At 37.7% G+C, this 22813-nt stretch overlaps 1 protein-coding gene across 1 annotated transcript in view; it reads left to right on the top strand.

Moving 5' to 3' along the window:
• The window catches only part of rasgrf2a (Ras protein-specific guanine nucleotide-releasing factor 2a), a 42322-nt gene that overhangs the window by 18583 nt on the left and 926 nt on the right, over positions 1-22813 (top strand). The window contains exons 9-27 of the mRNA XM_028462041.1: positions 1010-1128; positions 2600-2763; positions 4081-4147; positions 4958-5094; positions 5251-5333; positions 6842-7090; positions 8920-9416; positions 10164-10292; positions 10370-10459; positions 11674-11780; positions 12078-12190; positions 15103-15163; positions 15257-15286; positions 15391-15494; positions 16910-16994; positions 19189-19386; positions 20286-20365; positions 20444-20561; positions 21652-21720. Of these exons, the coding sequence (XP_028317842.1) occupies positions 1010-1128; positions 2600-2763; positions 4081-4147; positions 4958-5094; positions 5251-5333; positions 6842-7090; positions 8920-9416; positions 10164-10292; positions 10370-10459; positions 11674-11780; positions 12078-12190; positions 15103-15163; positions 15257-15286; positions 15391-15494; positions 16910-16994; positions 19189-19386; positions 20286-20365; positions 20444-20561; positions 21652-21720 (2500 nt within the window). The remainder of the gene's footprint in view (positions 1-1009; positions 1129-2599; positions 2764-4080; positions 4148-4957; positions 5095-5250; positions 5334-6841; positions 7091-8919; positions 9417-10163; positions 10293-10369; positions 10460-11673; positions 11781-12077; positions 12191-15102; positions 15164-15256; positions 15287-15390; positions 15495-16909; positions 16995-19188; positions 19387-20285; positions 20366-20443; positions 20562-21651; positions 21721-22813) is intronic.

The raw sequence follows: 22813 nt of genomic DNA on the forward strand, positions 1-22813 counted from the left end.
CCGATTTTCTCTTTTAATACATATTTCGCAGAAAAAAGTGGATTTGGGTTTTCGTTGCTCTTTAAATTCCAAAGAGTGATACACGCGAACAGTGTTTCTCACTGAGGCTCTGCAGCCACAGTGCTCATGTCCGTGACACACAAAGTGTCTTTTCCCTGTTTACTTGAAGACGGAGGGGGAAGCGTTTTCAAAAAGTTCGTCTTCAAGTTCCAAAACACTGTTGCCATCTAAATGGACAACCAAAACGCAACAAAGCTGTTGTGTTTTCACTAGAAAACGTTTTCGTGTAAAGAGGGCCTGAGTTTATTTCTCTGTTACTCAGTTTTGGGGCCCTTTAGTGGCTCATGGGACCCTCTGCAATAAATATAGTAGGGATGTCCCGATTCAACTTTTTCATTTCCGATATGATACCGATATTGCAGCCTTGCGTATCGACCAATACCGATATTGATTCGATATCAGCGTGAATCATACATACTTTGTTTTTCGTTTTTTTCTCGCTGTTTTCTTGAATAAAAAAACAACAATTACTTATTCTGTAGTGTGGAAATTTAGAAAAGGCTTGATCAAGTGGTGTTACTCAAACAGAGAACAATAGTAGGCAACAGTAGGTATGAGAAAAACTGACCCATTTATTATTAACCAATTGGTTTCATAATTTTTTACCTTCAACATAATATCTACAGTTTTCTGCAATTGAATAAAATAATGAAAAAAATTAAAAAATCCGGAATCCGAATTTGTATCCGATATTTGTTTTTAGGCAAATATCGGACCGATATCCAATATAGGATTGGGACACCCCTAATATGTAGCATTCCCATTCCCACGCAGACGTTGGCAAGTCTGTGTATTAACTTGAAAGTTTTCCTTTCATTTGAGTCATTGTTATAGATTGCATGTGTCCTCCAAGCCTCTAGGTGGCAGTAATTGTCCTAATAATTAAACTTCATTATATCCAATCATTTTTGGTTAACTTCCTCTATCTGGCGGTTGCTGGTTTATTCAGGATGATGCACGACGAGGTGAGCGACACAGAAAACATCCGGAAGAATCTGGCCATCGAGAGGATGATCGTGGAAGGCTGCGATATTCTGCTGGACACCAGTCAGACCTTCGTCCGACAAGGTGAGCATCCGTCTGGTTCGGAGTTGAATTAACGGTTTATGGCCAACCATTAAACACATACAGTAACAAATCACGAAGCAATATTTCTTACTGAACTATTCTAGAAAACATGGTTTACAAGTGTAAATATTAAAAAAAGTATCAAGAATTACCAACTTTTCCTTCATGGCAGGTAACATTATTATTGACAGAAGTGTCTCATTCAACAAATGACTGCATTTTACAGTAGGGATGTCCCGATACTACTTTTTCATTTCTGACATAATACAGATATTGCAGCCTAGCGTATCGGCTGATACCGATATTGATCCGATGCGATATCAGAATGAATCATGCATACTTTTTTTACTTTTTTTTAAAAAAATTTTTAATAAAAAATAATGATTACTTTTTTATTGTGTGGAATGCTAGAAAAGGCTTGATCAAGTGATGTTACTCAGAGAACAATAGTCAGCAACAGTAGGTATGAGAAAAACTGACCTATTTATTATTAACCAATTGGTTTCATACATTTTAACCTTCAACATAATATCTACAGTATTCTACAATTGAATAAAATAAATAAAAAAATGAACTGCAAAAAAATTAAATAATTAAAAATGAAAAATCTGAAATTTGAATCTGATATCCGGTATTCATTTTCAGGCTGATATCGGACCGATACCCGATATCAATATCGGATCAGGACATCCCTATTTTACAGCGCTACATTCACAATTTTCCTGTAAAAGTCAACAGTTAAGTCACTCCTGACTTTAAGTCACATGCCCAGATGTTAAACTGCTTCAAATTTATTAAATGCATTGCTGATTGGCACCTTGTTTAACCAATAGAGTGCCTCTTTTTTAAAGCTTCCAGTCATCAATAAAATCAGCCAATCAGAGCATGCTTAAAGGCAGCCTCTGGTTCTGGTCATAATTTCCCTGATAAACAGTTTCACTGCATTCCTGTGACTTTCTTCCAGCATTTAAAAACCTGTGTTCCTCCTCACTACTTATGGCTGAATATCAGTCCATTTACAGTTTTTCATGGATGCTTTTTAAAAAAAAAAAAAAAAAAGCTGTAATCAGGTACAGTAGCTGCTAGCAACCAGAGCCTACTTTTTCATTCCCAGCTAAGTGAGAAGTCATATTTTCACTTTCACATAGTCATTTACATTTTTTCATGAATCATTATTCACATTTTCGCTAACTGGATGGTGCTGCCTGCTGGCTGAAAAATACGTATCATGCCGCCTCTTCAATTTTAAATAAAAAAAATCGTGACTATCCCAAAAAATCTGGTATTTATTATCAGTCTCTTTTAGCAATATTGATACATTTTTAAAGAATAAGAGTTAACTTAATGAGTACAAAAAACGATTCAGATCAGATATTAAAACAAAAAGCTGCGAAAGACTTTGGTTAAAGCAGTTATTCATGTCACTGAAAGGTCGTAAATGACGCCTATGTTGACTCCTGTGCGCTGTCAGGCTCCCTCATCCAGCTGCCGTCCAGCAGTGAACGAGGCGTCCTCAGTAAAGTGCGCCTGGGCGCGCTGTCGCTGAGGAAGGAAGGCGAGCGCCAGTGTTTCCTGTTTACCAAACACTTCCTCATCTGCACAAGGACGTCCGGAGGGAAACTTCACCTCCTCAAGGTCAGTCACACTGATTTGTGTCGTTATTGTCCCGCCCCCTAGACCAATCAGCATGGTGTGTGCATGTGTGCTGAAGGATGCACACAGTCATCAAATATTCTAAATGAGAATAAAATAAAAATGAAAATAGATGAGACAAAGAATGTCCCTCCTTTCGTCCCTTTCGGGCAGAAATGGTCAAATTCTATCACAGCGGGGGCCGCAAAAATGTTATTGTCTGATCTGAGGACCTCATGATCAACATTTATATCATCATTTAGAATAATAACCAATCTGACCATTAATTTAGGAGAAAGGCTTTGTGTGTTTCTGTGGTTATTTTGTCTATTTTTTCTTTTCTTTTTGTATATTTTCTTGTTTTGTGTATTTTTGTTGTCATTTTTTGTATTGTATTTTTTTCTGTAAGAAATGTTGTTGGAGTAATTTTGTTTATTAATTTAAGTCATTTTGTGTATTTTTCTACATTTTACATTTTTGGAGTCAGTTTGTGTGTTATTAAAGTATTTTTTTTTGTGTATTTTTATTGTCAATAGATTTTTCCGTCCTTTTGTTTGTTTTTTTTGCCATTTTGTATATTTTTGTGGTTGTTTTTTTATCTTTTTGGGTTAATTTTGTGTATATTTTTCTACATTGTACGTTTTTGTGTGTGTTATTAAAGTAATTTTTGTGTTTTTGGAGTCATTTTGTCAATCTTTATTGTCAATATGTGTATTTTTTGTTTGTTTTTCCTGCCATTTTGTGTATTTTTGTTGTTGTTTTTGGATGATTTTTTTAACATTTATATTAGTTCCAACATATCCTCCCCTAATACATAGAGTTTCATTACATTCCTGGGGTTGCTACTTTAATTTTTAATTAAACAATGTAGTGACGTCAGAGTTGGGTTCATTTCTAATTGTAATCACGTAATTGGTAATTAATTACAATTACGTAATATTGTTCTTTTGTGTTTTTAGAGCCGTTTTGTATATTTTTCTACATTGTACGTTTTTGGATTCATTTTGTGTATTGTATTCTAATGTATGTTTTTGGAGTCCATTTTGTGTGTTATTAAAGTAATTTTTGTGTTTTTGGAGTCATTTTGTCAATCTTTATTGTCAATATGTGTATTTAGCTGTCATTTTGTTTGTTTTTGCTGTTGTTTTGCATCTTTTTGAATTAATTTTTTACCTTTATATTAGGAGCCACACAAAATTAGATCAAGGGCCACCATTGGCTCTTGTCTGCATCCTGTATCCAAAAAAGCAGTTGATCTCACGTCTAAAATGATATTCCTGTAAAGGTGAAGTCAGTTTGTGTGTTGTTGTCTGTGAACAGCAGGGAGGAACGTTGTCCCTCATCGAGTGCACGCTGATAGAAGAACTGGATCCCAGTGACGAGGACTGTGAGTATCCCACTTTACCCAGTAACTGACTGTTAGAGCGTGCCACACAAACACCGGTCAGTGTTTTATTCCTAATCGCCTACATCCTGAGCTCTTATTGTGAAAGGCAAAGAGTGGATACACAAACCCTCTACACTGGTGAGGTTGGTTTTTGTATTTTGATTTAGTTTTGACTAACTGCAACTATAGTCGACTGGGAACCTGGGTTCATTTTATTTTGATTTATTTATTCAAATATCAGGGACAGTGCTCATTAGTCTGTATAAATAGTTGAATTTTCATCTACAGTCCCTGTTCAGTTGTCAAGTTGGCCCCGTGGAATAAATATATGATGATAAGCATAGATGGCAAAAGTAAAACACCTATGTAAAAAAACTACTTGAGTAAAAGTAAAAAGTACTGATCCAAATATCTACTCAAGTAAAAGTAAAAAGTACAGGCTGTGAAATGTACTCAAAAGTACTTTTAAAAGTAAAAAGTATTTCTGTTGCACGATTCACTAGCTGCAAAGCTATTAAACACAGGATAATTTATATGGTATCTGCTTTAGCAATGTTTTTGTTTGAACAAACAACCTGCGTGCGCATGCACCTAATTTAGTATGCATACGTCACATGAAATGGGTTTATATAACCCCTGTGTAAATCTGCATGATGGGTGACTGCCCATACTTTAGGCACCTCTGGGCGCAAGTCATGGAGGGCCCGCCTTCTCCAGCTCCCTTGAGCCGTGGTAGAGGACCAACCTGAAGCTCCGCCCCTGCGGTGTGCTGTGTTGAAGTGTTAACTGACCCTGGGTTTTGCCTTGCAGACAACGCTGCCGGTCAAGGCTACAACCACCTGCAGTTCAAAGTGATGGTGGAGTCTCCGGACGGTCAGAGCTTCTTTGTCCTCCTCTTGGCTCCATCACGTCAGGAAAAAGCTGCTTGGACCAGCGACATCAGCCAGGTGGGAGAAGCAGACTGATGTGAACACCTTACCTGCACTAGTAGATTACCACAGATCATCTGACCTTCATTTTGATTTACTTTTTCTTAAATATTAGATTTTCCAATATTTCAGATTGAATGAATGCTTATTTCCTGTTTTTTCCCCCCATTTTAGTGCATCGACAACATCCGATGTAACGGCCTGATGACCAGCGTGTTCGAGGAGAACTCCAAGGTCTCCGTGCCACACATGATCAAGTAAGGAGGAGCACAGCTACAGAACTCATGACATTTGTTTCCTAACATTGAGGGTGTGACTAAAACAACAGAGAAACTTACAGTATATGTCAATTTTCACCATCAAGTGAGTGACATATGAATTTTGGAGTCGCGAGACACTGAGAGAGGGTCTTTTCATTCATTTTTGTTAAATTACTCTCATTTCTGCCACTCCTACATCAAATTTCAATGCCTTTTCTGCACACTGTTTCCATTTTCAAGACATTTTTGGAGCGACCGTGGCTCAGGTGGTAGAGGGTCGTCTTCTGATCGAGAGGTTGGGGGTTCGATCCCAGTACCTGACTATGTGTCGAAGTGTCCTTGGGCAAGACACTGAACCCTAAGTTGCTCCCAGTGGTCGACTAGCGCCTTGCATGGCAGTCCTGTCCCACTGGTGTGTGAATGTGAGAGTGATTGGGTGAACGAGCTGATATGTGAAGCGCTTTGAGACTGCTTCAGTGTGGTGATAAAGCGCTATATAAAATCAAGTCCATTTACTTATAAACCCTTTCCACCACTTTTCCCACCTAATGTCACACATGTTGACCCATTATTGTCACTTTTAACCTCTTTTCACCATATTTCATGCTTATTTTTGCCAATTTAACGGCATTCATGATTTGTCATGCCCATTAATTACCAGTTTAAACTAATTGTTCCAATATTGACGCTTTGAACCCTTTTCCCCACTTTTTCTGTCCCTTTTCAGCCACTCTAATTTGCAACTTTTAACCAATTTCTGTGGCTTTTCCACCATTTTTGGTCACTTTTAACTTATTTTATTTCTGATTAAAAGAAGGATTTACTTCTTTAAGATGACTTTATACTGTGGCTCAAATAATAATAAACTTCCTGGATAACAGTGGATAATATTCAGATAAATAAATACATGTGGTTATCACAGATTCATAGGACAATGGGTACAGTGGGGGTCCCTGGTTGAGAACCACTGTTTTAGAAAACTGCGTATGTGTGTGTTCGGTGCTGCTTGCGTCATCCACACTGCACTCCTTTTGCGTGTGTGTGTATCTAGTACATTTGAGGCGCACCGCAAACTAGCGTAGAAGTGATGTGCGTTGAGCGGAAATAGGACATTACCAAAATAAAACACCCAGAAATCAAGTACTTATACATTTTAAAACTCAATTTTTTCTGTGGTACCCAGTACCAAATGGTTCATGGACCGCTAATGGTCTGCAGCCCGGTGGTTGAGGACCACTGATATGAGATGCTCCTAAAGTGCATTTAGAAAAATAAGTCATTGGTAGTAACCACGCGTCAGGGAAGTCATTTTAAAAATCAATAATATTACTTTGAGTGTTTCTTTTGGAAGTTTTGTACTTTGCTACATTTTATCTAGAATCCATTACTGAGTAAAAATGTTGGCATGAAAAAAAGGTGTAACTATGTTCACGAGCTTGTCGTGAGGTGACGATTGCGCACTTCTTCTCCTCTGAATCACTATAATCTCCCCTCTCTCTCCAAAGGTCCGACGCCCGGCTGCACAAAGACGACGTTGACATCTGCTTCAGTAAGACTCTGAACTCGTGTAAAGTCCCTCAGATCCGCTACGCCAGCGTGGAGCGTCTGCTGGAGCGTCTCACAGACCTGCGCTTCCTCTCCATCGACTTCCTCAACACCTTCCTGCACACGTACCGCATCTTTACCACCGCCGCCGTGGTCATGGACAAGCTGGCTCACATCTACAGGAAGCCCTTCACCTCCATCCCTGTGAGGTGCGGTATGCACACACCAGGAGTCAGCATCCAGCCTTCATCCATTCCTCCATCCTTCTGTTTCTGCATCCATCCATTTCCCCATCCATCCAACTATCCCTCATCTATCCCTTCTCTTTGTTTGTTTGTCATTCCATCCATCCAATCATCAATCTATCCATCAATCACCCAAACATACTATTCTTCTGTTTTCCCATTCATCCAACTTTCCATCCATCCTTCTGTTTTTCCATCCATCCTACCATTCATCCATCTGTTTGTGCATCAACCATCCATCATCCGTCCGTCCTTCTGCTCATGCATCCATCCACTCTACCTCCTATCCATCCAAGTATCCATCATCTATCCCATCCCTTTGTTTGTCCACCCTTCCATCCAACCATCCATCATTCTGTTCATGCATCCATTAATCTGTTTCTCCATCCATCCAACCATCCGTCCATCAATCATCCAAACAATCTATCCTTTTGTTTTCCCATTCATCCAACTTTCCATCCATTCTTCTGTTTTTCCATCCATCCTACCATTCATCCATCTGTTTGTGCATCAACCATCCATCATCCGTCCGTCCTTCTGCTCATGCATCCATCCACCCTACCTCCTATCCATCCAAGTATCCATCATCTATCCCATCCCTTTGTTTGTCCACCCTTCCATCCAACCATCCATCATTCTGTTCATGCATCCATTAATCTGTTTCTCCATCCATCCAACCATCCGTCCATCAATCATCCAAACAATCTATCCTTTTGTTTTTCAATTCAACCAACTTTCCAGCCATTCTTTCGTTCTTCCATCCAACCAACCATTCATCCTTCTGTTTGTGCATCATCCATCCATCCATCCATCCATCCATCCATCCATCCATCTGTTCGTGGATCCATCCTTTTCACCATCTATCCAAGCATCCATTATCTGTCCATCCTTCTGCCTGTTGGTTCATCCATCATCCATCCATTCATATTTTTGTTTATCCATCATCCATCCAAGCATCCATCATCCATCGATCCAATCATCAAAATGTTCCCTTCATCAGTCACCCAAACAATCTGTGCTTTTTTTCCCATCCATCCATCGTTCTGTTCATCCATCCATCCATTCAACCTACCTCTCATCCTTCTGTTTGTGCATCCATCCTTTCTTTTGTTCATCCATCCTTCCACTAAAACACATCTTCCTGCAGGGAAACAAGTCGAGCTGAAACCACCTTCTGTTTCTATTTTTTTATTTTAATTTTAGTAAATTCCTGAAGAACTGAAGTGAAAGGATGGGATTTTGTTCTGCTGTTGGTTCCCACGGTGACATTTCAGAATATTTTCTTCCAAAATTATTGGAAGAATATCATATTTATTACAACTAAATAAATCTAATAATTTACCAGTAGACTCACACTCACTGCAAATGGAGACTAAATGATGGTAAACTTACAGGTTGGTAAGTCTGTTCAACCAGAAAATGTACCCTCGTCTTGTTTTTTCAAAATAAAAGCATGTCAGTACATGAGCTTTTGTTTGAACCTAACTGCCGTTAAATGTCCAGGTCTGTCTCAGGTGATCATATAGAAGAGTTTGAAGCCCAGGTCTCATCTTTCCCTCTCCTCTCATGAACATCACCTGATTCACTCGTTCACTTGTCTGTTCTCACATCTTCATCCTCCATCAGGATCGAGCAGCATTCATGTGACCGTCTGTCCATCATGTCCCTCTGTCCTGACTACAGTCTGAAGATCACGCAGCTTGCGTTGGACCAGTCTAAGTAATCTCTGAGCTGCTGATTGGTCTTCTCGCGTCATCCTCAGACCTTCAGCTCTTTCCTTTCCTCTCCCTCAGGTCTCTGGAGCTGTTCTTCGCCACCAACCAGGGCACGTGGGCTACCGACCCCTTAAGTAACAAATCCCCCCGCCTGTGTCGGAAGTTCTCCTCCCCGCCGCCGCTTTCCATCCCATCCCGCACCTCCTCCCCCGTCCACTCCCGTAAGCTCTCCCTCAGCTCGCCCATCGGGATGAAGACCAGCGTTTTGGATCTGTCCGCCACTCCGTCATCCTCCGCCCTCAACTCGCCCACGTCCCCGTTTGTCTCCTCCCCTCCACCGGGATCAAGCCGACCCATGTCTTCGTGGTTCTCCTCCCCGTCGCCCACCACCCCTCGCTCCCCCAGCCTCCCTCCGGCCTCCGGCTTGTCGTCGCCGCCGCCCACCTCCACCAAAGCTCCGTTAGACCTGAGCCGCGGCCCCAGCTCGCCTGAGCTCAGCTCAGCCGACGACATCAGTGCTGAGCTTCCTCGCATCGACGCCTTCTGTGGGAAACTGAGACGCAGCATCCGCCGAGGTGAGACTTTTATCTCAATACAGGGTTCTCACCAGGAATTGTACACAGCGTAGGGGGATCGCAAGGTGCACGAGCGAGAGTTATAGGGGGGTCCGTGTACATCCCCTCGTAAAATTTTAAAATTTATAACCCGCTGACAGATACATTTTGACGTGAAGCTAAAGTTTGTTTTTTTTCTTTAATCTATGTTACGGCCTTATTTTAAAGCCAGAAGTTATTTGTTGAATTGGTAAAGGGTCATGATGAATGTTGTAGAGAGAGTTACTCATCCTTGGTATAAGTCCTCCACTAATGAATACTCTATTACATTTTATTGAAAAGAATGATTCGAAAACATGCTTTTCAAATTTAAATTAGGCATGTGGGACCTAATTATTGGATCTGTTATAGACACGCCACAAGCAGATTGCCTGTATTAAATAGATGCTACGGCTGATGAATGTGTTCCTCGGTTATGCAGATCAAAAAGAGAGTTAAAACTACCCATGCACGCTTGGAAGTCCCTTTTGTGTCCAAGATTGTGACAACTTATACGACAGTACCGATTCAAAAAGAAAAAACAACAGAAAAGCCCCTGACGCTGGTTGAAAGCGTAGGGGGCGACATCACACCGTAAGGAGCCTGTACGCTCAACAGCCCGGGTGAAAACCCTGCATTATTGATTTTGATTATTGATGATTATTGGCCAGTTACAATGGTCACCACTTCAACCATCACACAGTCCTAAGGCGTGTCTCTGACCTACAGTTGTTCTGGAGTCCGTGTCTCTGGACAAGTTTATTCCTGAGTCCCCGTCCAGCAGCAGCGAGCCTGGTGACGTGTCCCCGTGCCGCTCGCCGTCCACGCCAAGGCACCTTCGCTACCGACAGCCTGGAGGTAGGAACCGTGCACGTAGCAGGGTGTGCACTCTGAGCTGCTCCATCCTCACTGTGGTTTGAATTTCTCCTTGTCAGTCACGTCCGGGGAAAACAGTCGATGTACGATGTCGCCGGCCTCGGCCTTCGCCATTGCCACTGCCGCCGCCGGACACAGCAGCTCCCAGGGTGAGCACGGCGGGAAATGTCTGAGGTTAAATTGAAGTGTTTTCACGATTATACTGGCTTCAAGATCCAAAGTGTGAACCAAACATTTTAAATGAGATGAAAGGGATAGTGAAGGTCTAATGCAGACATCGCTACACATGCAGCGCCAAAAACAAATGCACAAAATGACCAAAAAATGCCACAAAATCACAGAAAATGACACAGGATTGTAGGAAAATGCACAAAATGATTCCATTAACAAACAAAACTACAGCACAAGATAGACAAATGCTCAAAATAACCAAAAACACACAAAATAACAACAAAAATACACAAAATGACAGAAAAATAGAAAAAATGCCTTCGAATGGATACAAAACATCAGCAAAAATACACAAAATAACCAAAAAATACAAAAAAATCACAAAAAAACGTCAGAGATACACAAAATGACAGAAAAATACACAAAATGCCTTTGAATGGATACAAAACATCAGAAAAATACACAAAATAACCAAAAAATACAAAAAAACGTCAGAGATACACAAAATGACAGAAAAATACACAAAATGCCTTTGAATGGATATAAAACATCAGCAAAAATACACAAAATAACCAAAAAATACAAAAAAACTCACAAATTAACAACAAAAATACACAAAATGACAGAAAAATACACAAAATGACAGAAAAATACACAAAATGACAGAAAAATACACAAAATGCCTTTGAATGGATACAAAACATCAGCAAAAATACACAAAATAACCAAAAAATACAAAAAACTCACAAAAAAACATCAAAGATACACAAAATGGCAACAAAAATACACAAAATGCCTTTGAATGGATATAAAACATCAGCAAAAATACACAAAATAACCAAAAAATACAAAAAAACTCACAAATTAACAACAAAAATACACAAAATGACAGAAAAATACACAAAATGCCTTTGAATGGATACAAAACATCAGCAAAAATACACAAAATAACCAAAAAATACAAAAAACTCACAAAATGGCAACAAAAATACACAAAATTACTTAAACTTGCACAAAATGACTCCTAAAACACACTGTATTAATGCTCAGTTTAGACATTATTCTAAATGCTGACATCAATGCATTTTGAGGATTTGTGATAATACCTAAATTGATAATTGGTAGCTTCATTGAGCAGGAACTTCTACTGGTAGTTTTTCCTCCTGACGATCTCACCTTTTGCTTCTTCCAGGTTTCAGTAACTCTGAGAAAACCTGCGACAAAGAGTTCATCATCCGCAGAGCTGCTACCAACAGAGTCCTCAATGTGCTACGTCACTGGGTCTCAAAGCACTCCCAGGTTAGAAAGTCAAGCTCCGAATCACAGATTGAACGTCTATAGCAAAAAGCAAAACAAAAGCAAACTCTTTTTTTTTTTTACCCCAAATTTAGATTTTTCAAACAAATCTTAAACTTTTCTCTACAATCTATAAACAAACAAAATGCAGTTTATTATTTGGTGTTTTTGTATTGCCTTTGCAGTTCATATTGTACATGCTTTAGTTAGCTTAGCACGTAGCACTGCTGGCTTCTGCGTGCCTCCATTCACCTCTTGTTTCCAACATGAATCAGCAGCAACGCTTTGTTATTCTTTCAGGACTTTGAGATGAACAGCGAGCTAAAGGTGGGAGTGATGGGATTGTTGGAAGAAGTCCTACGAGATCCAGATCTGCTGCCACAGGAACGGAAAGCGACCACTAACATATTAAGGTGCAGAAGTCACAGGCATCGCAAACCTGTTATAGATCAGCAGCTTTCAGGTCACGTGTGGCTTTTTGGTTCCTCTGCAGAGGCTTAGAGAAAATACTCTTCCTATTTTATCCAAACATGGCCTTCTTTTTAAATCCTCATTCGCTGCCATTCAACACAAGCAATGACCAATAAGTGAGAAACTTTAGCACTAAAAGAGGAGACGTCAAAGACTGTAATTAATACAGAAAACAACAAATGGTTTGTGTTTTTGTTGGATATTTTTGTTTTTTTTCTGTGTTTTGTTGTCTTTTTGTTTATATTTCTCTGTTATTTGTGCGTTGTTGATTTTTTATTTTTTTTTCAAAAGTTTTTTTGGAGTCATTTTGTCTACTTTAGTCATTTTAGGTTTTTGGTGTCATTTAAGTGTATTTTTGTTGTTCTTTTGTGTCATATTTTCCCTCACTTCATATGTTTTTGGTGTCATTTTTCTAATTACTCCTCAGGGTTGAATGAAGTATTTTGGGTTCTGATGATTTCACATTTTTTGGAGTCATTCTGTGTATTAGTCGGTGTTGGGAGCAACTACTTATTTTTGTAATATATTACAGTAATATATTCCTTTTTGAAGTAACGCAGTAGTGTAACTCAGTACAAAAGTGAAAAGTGGTGTAATATACAGTGTTTGGAATAATGGCGTTTAAAGTAACGGTGTTTGTTTTTCAGTAACGGGGTAATCTAACAAATTACTTTTTACGCCGTTACAACGCCGTTATCGTTACTGAACGTTAAATGCGGTGCATTACATGCATTGATTGAATAAAATGTTGTCCGAAAGCATCCCCGGCTTCTGAATCAGCTGTTGTGAGGAGGCGGGTTAAAAACAAGGTGAGCGATTATGATTGGCTAAGGCGACGTGCCAGCACACGCACGCACACGGAGCAGATTGGATGAAGCAGCAGAGATGGCGAGCGTGGAGCAGTCTGATGAAAAGTTGCCATTTTTAAGGCGACGATACAAACACAACTTTAAATTAATTATGGTCAAAGGCAAGAACGTACATGTGAAGTGTTCATTATATCCAAGAGAGATGTCCACATCCGTTATAAGCAACTCAAATTTAATGAAGCACATCACGACACACGCATCTAAAAAATGTGAATTATTTGACATATCGCAACTTTTTTTTTTTTTTTTTTTTTTTAACGGTAACGCAAATAGTTACTTTCCTTGGTAATGAGTTACTTTTATTATAAAGTAATTTAGTTACTAACGCAGTTACTTTTTTGAACAAGTAGTGAGTAACTATAACTAATTACTTTTTTAAAGTAACGTTCCCAACACTGCTAATATATTACTAGTTACAATTAAAGTAACTCAAGTTACATACATATTTAATTTAAGTGCATATTTGCTTTGTTTTCTCACTGTTTGCAATTATTTGAGGAAAAAAAAGATAATCATTATAGTAAAATATAGCAAAAAAGAGCTTTCTGCTCCTGAAACAGCAGAAGTATTTGAAACAAAACTTAAACCGATGTTATTCCAACACTCTCAGTGTGATATAATTAGTGTTCTGGACCAAAAGTAACTCAAAGTGGTGTAGCTCTGTTACATTTTAAAAAACAGTAATATTGTAATACACATTTAAATTTTTATCCCAGTAACTAGTAATATAAATATATTACAAGTTACCCAACACTGGTATTAGTTATTGTTTTGAAGTTATAGAGTCATTTTTGCATTTTTTTGTTGTCTTTTTGTGTATTTTTTCGTCATTTTGTGTTTTTTGGAGTGATTTTGTTGTCGTTTTGGGTTTTTGCAGTCATTTTTGTTTATTGTTGTTCTCCTTTTGTGTAATTATATGATCATTTTTTGTATGTTTTTTTTATTTGGTGTGTTTTTGTTGTCATTTTGCATATTTTTGTCGTCCTTTTGTGTATTTTCCTCTCAATTTCTGTGTTTTTGGAATTATTTTGTATATTTTCTTTGGGGTCACACAAGTTTAGACCAAGGGCTGCATGTGGCCCCTGCGCCGCCTGTTTCCTCTGTCTGCCTTACACAAATGCAGTATATTCGGCAGTGTTAGAGCCACACTGAAGCCCCGCCCCTTTGGTAACAGTGAGTGCAGAGCCAGACTTCATTGCTATTGAGTATTGTCTAGTTTATTTTAAATTTTTTTTATATTTAAACCTCCATAAAGTTTCTCACAGAGTTCCACTCATGAAGTGAAGTTAGTCATTCGCTAAAACAGACACCAGTCAAGCTGAGCTGTTAGTGTTTATCTGCAAAATTACTCACAGTTTTCAATTATTTTCAATTATTAATCGTGCAACTATGATTAACTTGCGCAGTAAATCTTACACGAGGACGTTTTATGCACATACATAGTTATAAGTGTGAGAAAGTTGCAGCTGTGTATTTTTAAAAGTCAGACTTCATTGAATCATTTTGAGCTTTTCCAAACGCCCAGGCTGCTAAATATCACCCGGCAATGCTGAGCATTACAGTTATACATGTTTATGTACACATGTATATATTATTTAATCAATCATTCAATCTAGCTTTATACAGCACATTTCTTACAAATTCAATTATACAGTAAATCAAAGTGTGTCACAGAAATTTGCTCACGTCATTGACAAATAAATGAAATAAAAATGATAAAACTAATGAATACAGAAGTAATTTAAAACAAATAATTAAAAATAGGATCAAACAAGAGTCAGAGATGAAAAACAACGTGGAGGAGGGAACAAGGTTTTTAGCTGAAAAAGGTGATATTCTCGGCTCCTCTCAGATCCCCCAGCAGGCTGTTCCACCGTCTTGGTGCGTAATTAAAAAGGAGGAGGAGTCTCCAAACTTTTTACTTTTGCTCTTTGGAACAGTTAATATATAATGACCTGTACTGTATGTGACTCATCCCTCCTCAGTGCACTTTCTCAGGACGAACAGGACGACGCTCAGCTGAGGATAGAAGACATCTTACAGATGGTCGGTATTACCCAGAGACTCGTTACACAGATGTGATTCTTTTGATTCTCTGACTCAATTCAAATCTATTTTGTCTCCTGGCGGTGGAAACAGAAAAGCTGTCCTCTGCTTCGATTCATCGTGGTGAGTAGCTGCTGTTCCTCATCTGTCCACTGGGTGTCACACTTGTTTAATAAAAACAACCTTTGAATGGTTTTCCATGTGTTTCTGTTTGATTCTGTTTAAAGTCTGAGAGCCCAAAGGCCGACGGCTTTGAGTCTCTGTCAGCGATGGAGCTGGCGGAGCAGATCTCGCTGCTCGACCACATCGTGTTCAGGAGCATTCCCTACGAGTGAGCACATGCAAACTCCCCTCATGTGTTTAGATAGTCCTGCAGCGTCAGATTTATACTGTTTGGTTCTAAGAAAATGTTTAAAACATCAAATTTTATCATCTAACAGTTACCTGACAATTGTATTTAATTTTTTAGGCTTTTTAAAACATATTTAAAGGGGACATATCATGCTTTTAAATCCTTCCTTTTTACATATAAATCATACAGTTGTGGTCTATATAAAGCAGAACTGCAATGCTTGGGTCTGAATTCCTCATTATTATAGCTCCTCCCCTTTTCTACCCTTTTCTGATGTGCTTCTGAGAGCAACTCGTTTTGGTGCCGTCTCTTTAAATGCAAATGAGACACTTCATACCCCGCCCCCTCTTCAGGTTGCAGAGGTGACACTCGGTTCAACTCCACCCTGTTCGGCCATTTTTGTAGTTTGATAGAAGAGATACGATTATTTAGCGGCGCATAAACTTTTTATTCACACGTTATTTACAAAATGTCAACAACAGAAGACTTGTCCATCCAGCCAACAAGTGAGCTAACACAAGCACCGAGCTAACGCAAGCGCCAAGCTAACGTCACGAAATGCATTGTAATACAGTCTTTTCGGAGACAAAAACGGCAAAATGAAATGACTAATGAAAACTTTAGACTTAAATTAAATCACGTAGGCCATATCATCAAGGATCTAAAACGAGCACACAGCGCTAACATATGAAGACGGTGCAACTGCTAATGCTAACAAAACAATGACAGGGACGTCTTATCATCACACTTTTTAGCGTTATTTACAGCTTACCGAAGTGCTCTGTTCGTCGTCTCCAAAGGTAGAAGGAATTGAACCCTCAATCAGACAAAGTCTTTCTGCAAATCCTTCTTTATACTGGCGGAGGTTGCTGAAGCAGTCATCCTTGAAGTGCTTCACGCACACAAAAATGATCTTACCCACAGATGTGGGTACATTTTCATAAAAAATAAAACTCAACCAGGCACTTTGAAAAGGTTCTGATGCTGGGAGACGGTGTAATGAAGCGTGTGGGTTACTACATCCAACAACCAAACATTTTGACTTATCCTCTCGTAACTTCGGCATCCTTGAGCTTGGACTACAAAATAAAAGCGAGAAATAAAAATGGCGGATTGCTCGAAGTGTTGGGCCTGGAGTTGATGTACTAATTTGGCAGTTCCACTGCAAATACTGTGATGTAATAGTTCAAAAAACGTCATAGAGAATAGAAAAATCGAAACAGAATATAAAGATATCAACGGAGCACCTGAAGAGACTAATTTGAACTTTTCTGTGCTTCTAAACACTCTAAATATACAACAAAATGCATTTAAGGGCTAAAAAAGTGGATTTAGCATGATATGTCCCCTTTAAATGAAAAATGTTGGTTGAAAGCGAGATGTTTTGTTTGCAGAGAGTTTCTGGGTCAGGGTTGGATGAAGGTGGACAAAACTGAGAGGACGCCGTTCATCATGAAAACCAGCCAGCACTTCAATGACGTGAGACCCACAACTATTTTATTTAGGTTTTTTTTTAAGCTGAACATATTTTAAATCATCACACTTTAACCCAGAGTTTTTCAACCTTGGGGTCGTGACCCCATGTGGAGTGGCCCGAAATTTCCAGTAATTGATAAGAAAATGTACTGATTAAAGTATATTTTTACTTTTTTGTTTATTATTCTTTTTTTTCTTTTTTTTTAATTAAAACACCACACACAATTTTAAACAACATTATTCTATACTGTACTATACTAAAAAAAATTCAATTAAATTTATAGAAATATATCAGCTGGTGCATCTTGTCACTTTGTGCACTACTCCTGGCTACTCTGTATTTGTAGCTCAGTATAAAAAAAACATGATTACAGTTTAATTATATTCAATTCAACTTTATTTGTACAGCGCAATTTACAACAAAGTCATCTCAATGCGCTTATCAAAATATAAAATTCATAATAAGAAAGAGAAAACCCAACAAGATTCACATGAACAAGCATTTAGTGACAGTGGGAAGAAACGACTCCCTTTTAACAGGAAGAAATCTCCAGCAGAACCAGGTTCAGAGGTGGCAGCCATCTGCGTTTACTGGTTGGGGTTAGTGCACAGAAGGACCAACAGAACAGGATAGAGAGATAGAACATCAGAGTGTCTCAGACTAGTTGAGCCGTGAACCACAGATCAGGAACTGTCATCATCAGCTTCACAACACCTAAAACAGAGCAGAGAGAGAAGGAAGAGGAGAAGACACTGACTGCAGAAAAACATGATACATTATTATCAAGTCAGCCTGTCTTGGCCTTGGGCCTCACTCCCAGTGGCCTAGTCAATACTTATTATAACGGTGATGAATCTCTTCATGTTTATTGGTAAACTAACAGTAACTCCAAGGTCTGTAAATGCGACCGTTCACAGACGAGCCCATGTCCGCTCTAGTGGTTATGTTATGTTATGTTATGTTATGTTATGTTATGTTATGTTATGTTATGTTATGTTATGTTATGTTATGTTATGTTATGTTATGTTATGTTATGTTACGTTACGTTACGTTACGTTACGTTACGTTTCAGACCTGTTTATGTGGATTGTAAAACATAACCAGCTATACCAGAATTTGAATCTCTTCCCATTCATTGAACCAGAAAATGCGACCATTTACAGACAAGCCCATGTTCGTTCTAGCGATCAGATTATGTTATGATTATAGTAAGAAAAAAAGTCTCTGGGGTCACCAAAAGTTTGTCACATCAAAATGGGGACTTGATATTTCTACATCTTCTCGTGTTTGGTTTAACATTTTGAATATTCTTGCCACGGTCTGGTGTTTATTTTTCTGCTTATTCGCTTTCATTGGTTGTGTTTTGGTAATTTAATGATGTTTAGTTGGTTGGGGCTCAGTTTTTTCCTTGTGTCTGTCCGTGGGTCGTAGTCCCTTCTTGTTCACCACACAGATTAACATTTGAGAAAGTGAAAGTATAGAATACAGTTCTTTAAAATGGTGTGTCGTGTTTTATTCATAAAAACAATTGAATAATGATTCAATTCAACTTTATTTATGTTGCGCTAATTCCAACAATAGTCTATCGCTCAAAAAATGTATAGAATTTAATATAAAAATATATATCTATAGATTAATAGATATGAATATATAGATTTAATAATGATAATTTCATAATTAAATTCCAGGCGACCCCGCATGGGATCATGACCCCATGGTTGAAAAACATTGCCTTAGTAACCCTCAGTGTTTGCTTGTATGATCACTGACAGAACTCTTATTAGGTGGATAATAAAGCTCATAAATCTCAAATATACTGTAAGTACTGGTCAGCTAAAGATCCAGAATTGATAAATAAAGTTAAATGCAGATTTTGTGTTTTTGCTTTTAGTTATTAAATAGTAGTAAATATGACAATTCTAACTTAAATATTTAGCTTATTGCAGAATATTCTGTCCTATTTTAGTTAACTGTATTTGTATTTAAGCTATGTCACTTAACCCAAGTTACCATATTAGTATAGGATCTCAACATAAACCTCTCATCATGTTCCACCATCACCTGTTCAGAGCAGTGATGGTGATTTATAGCATTGATTGTGAAAAGCATGTGTGTGTAATGAAATACACGATAGAAGAAATGAGCAGTAATCCAACACATAGAGGGAGGTAGTGACTGGATCAATGCTTCCCACAGATGAGTAACCTGGTGGCCTCTCAGATCATCACCCAAACCGACGTGGCGTCCAGGGCCGCTTCCATAGAGAAGTGGTTGGCCGTGGCCGACATCTGCCGCTGCCTCAACAACTACAACGGCGTCCTGGAGATCACGTCAGCGCTGAACCGCAGCGCCATCTACAGGCTGAAGAAGACATGGGCCAAAGTCTGCAAGCAGGTCGGTGGACATGAACGACCGTTTGCAAGATTCAACAAAAAAAATCTAACTGAAAAAATGTTTGTTCTACTTTTAAAAATTCAATCTAAAAAAAATTCCATATATATATAAAAAAAAAGTATAAAAAGAATGTCAACATAACAAAATCTTTATAGAAGATAGTTATTCAACATAAAAATATAACATGAAAAAATGATAAAAAATTGTATCTAAAAAATGAAGCGTAAAAAATTCTATATGAAAAAATAATTCAACTTAAAAATTCTATATATAAAAAGTATTTCAACATAAAAAAAATTCTATATAGCAAGTAATTCAACATAAAAATTCTATTGAAAAAATAATTCAACATAAATAAATTCTAGATAAAAAATAAAAAATTTTATAAAAAAGTTATGTAAAAATGTATGTATGTATGTATAATATATATATATATATATATATATATATATAGAATGTATTTCAACATAAAAAATTCTATATAAAAAATAATTAACATAAAAGTTCTACATATAAAAAAATAATTCAAAATAAAAAATAATATCTAAAAAAAATTAAATGTAAAAAATTTATATATAGAGAAAATAATTCAACGTAGAAAATTATATCCAAAAAAAACTTGACATGAAAAAATTCTACTTCTACTACAAATGCAAATAAAGATTAAATCGACTCACTGAAGCACCATCACTGCTAGAAATCATGGCTGTGCAGAGACGGACACACCTATCTCTGACACATCAGTGTTACATGACCAACGACCACCATCTGATTGGTTGCATGTAGCGTGGATGTTGACCCTGGCTATTTAGCAGGTGCTGGTGCACAAAAGTTGCAGTTGTCATTTCATGCAGTCTTTTTACCTATCTATCATCTCCGTCTCTGTGCTTTGATTCCAGACCAAGGCGCTGATGGACCGGCTGCAGAAGACGGTGTCGTCAGAGGGACGCTTCAAGAACCTCAGAGAGACGCTGAAGAAGTAAACGCCGCTCAGAGACGAGGACACATCTGAGCGTGTGTGTGTGTGTGTGTGTGTTAACGTCCTTTGTGTGTGCAGCTGTAACCCTCCGTGCGTCCCTTACCTGGGAATGTACCTGACAGACCTCGCCTTCATCGAGGAGGGAACCCCAAACTTCACTCAGGAGGGACTCGTCAACTTCTCCAAGATGAGGATGGTGAGATGGTGGCCGTGTGTGCAAAGAAAAACAACCACAATCAACACAAAACTAACACAATGCATGAGATATTTCTGACTTAGACATGGGTGAGATGTGGCCCTCAACACAAATACACAAAATAACCTCAGAACTACACAATAAGACACGCAAAATGAAGAAAATATACAAAATGAAACCAAAAACCCCAAATATTCACCCCCAAAACACACAAAATGACCACACACACAAAATGACAATAAAAAATACACAAAATGACAATAGAAAATACACAAAATGACAATAAAAAATACACAAAATAGCAATGAAAAATACGCAAAATGGCAATGAAAAACACACAAAATGACTATTAAAAAATACACAAAATGGCATTAAAAAATACACAAAATACAATTAGAAAATACACAAAATGACAATAAAAAAATACACAAAATAGCAATGAAAAATACTGAAAATAGCAATGAAAAACACACAAAATGACTATTAAAAAATACACAAAATGCATTAAAAAATACACTAAATGACATTAAAAATACACAAAATGACAATAAAAAAATACACAAAATGGCAATGAAAAATACACAAAATGACTATTAAAAAATATACAAAATGACAATAACAAATGCACAAAATGACAATTAAAAATACACAGTGACACTAAAAAATACACATGACAACATTTATAAAATGACACTAAAAAATACACAAAATGACACTAAGAACCAACCAAATAATTCTGAAAACAGACTAAAAACACACATGGTTTGTTCTTCTTTGTGATAATGCTCTGGTTGGTCATTAGATTAAATGCTGACATGAATTTTAATAATGTGGTGCTTGGGTTAAAAAGTTTCATTTTTTGTGACATCAAATTTGACATTTTATGTCTTCTCACTAAAAGAAATGTAGTTTTATTTTGTTTTTATCTAAAATCCCTTTGATCATCATCCTGCATTATAGCCCGTTGAGTTCCTTGTTAAAAATGATTTAAGGCAAAATCCTGAAAATATCACAATTTAAGTCAAAAGAAGAGGAAGAAAAGGGAATAAAGACGAGGTTTTCTCAATCTGAACTCAGTCCTTTGTTGCAGATTTCCCACATTATTCGAGAGATCCGTCAGTTCCAGCAGGCGCCATACAGGATCGAACACCAACCCAAGGTGAGTCTATTCCAACGTCACTCCTGCTGTTCGTCTGATTGGTCACTAATCTGATGTGGGCGTGGCTTGTGTTGAACAAACGACGTGATCTGACGAACCTGGTCATCCTGAGAATACGCAGACGTGTCCCTTTGTCCCCAGATCTCTGATCACACTGAGTGCTCGTACCAGTGTAATGGATCAGCTAGTGATCACGCTATCTCGTGACTGGCAGATGTTGTAGTAGCTGAAAAGAAATGCACAGCTGTCACCAGCTACACCTCTACGTAAACCACTGGTTCTCAAACTTTTTTGGGTGTTTCCCACTTTGAACGAACGTGAAGTTTCAAGCTCAAATAATCCTGACAAATAACACACATTTCATATCAAAACTAAATTAAACTAATTACCTGTTTATTGTCATTGCCCTATAAAGGTACAATGAAATTCAGGAGGGCTCCCGCTGAGCCGTTTACGCAAAAACAATAAAACACAGGAATAAAAGTATACACTAGAAAAATATATATGTGTATTTAAAATCTTTAAAGTGACTGTGGTTTTTTGTTTTTTTTGCAGGAGTGCAGGTTGGTCAAAAGTACAGGAAACAATGAAACATTGTTTACAATCTGTGACAAAAAGATTAAAAAAAAAACAAAATAAGGAAATAGTTTCTTTAAAGTCAAGTTTTTTTTTTTTTTCTTTTTTTTGTTCCGCTCCATGTGAAATACATGCTGACGTAAATCTTTATTTTTTAGAATCTGAAAAGTTTTATTGCCAAGTAGAGTTTTTAACAATACAAGAAATGTGACTTGGTGGATGGTGCAAAAAACAGAAACAATAGGATAATAATAATAATAATAATAATAATAATAATAATATATAGAGAATGACTTTGAATATGGACAGTGGATTGTTATATATTTGCACTTTAGTTCCATGTTATATTTTGTTCCTGGTCCATTTCTAATGCAGTCTATTAATTTAATGCGCTTTAATATTCTGCTACATTTTTAGCTTCTCATTATTACTTTCTTTGTGTGTAGGCGTTTTGTTTAGTGTTTTTGATCATTATTGTCAATGAAGAAAGGCTTATAAGAAGATTTGCATGGAAACC

The sequence above is a fragment of the Gouania willdenowi genome, chromosome 12 (assembly GCF_900634775.1).
Source record: "Gouania willdenowi chromosome 12, fGouWil2.1, whole genome shotgun sequence".
Classification (NCBI taxonomy): Eukaryota; Metazoa; Chordata; class Actinopteri; order Blenniiformes; family Gobiesocidae; genus Gouania; species Gouania willdenowi.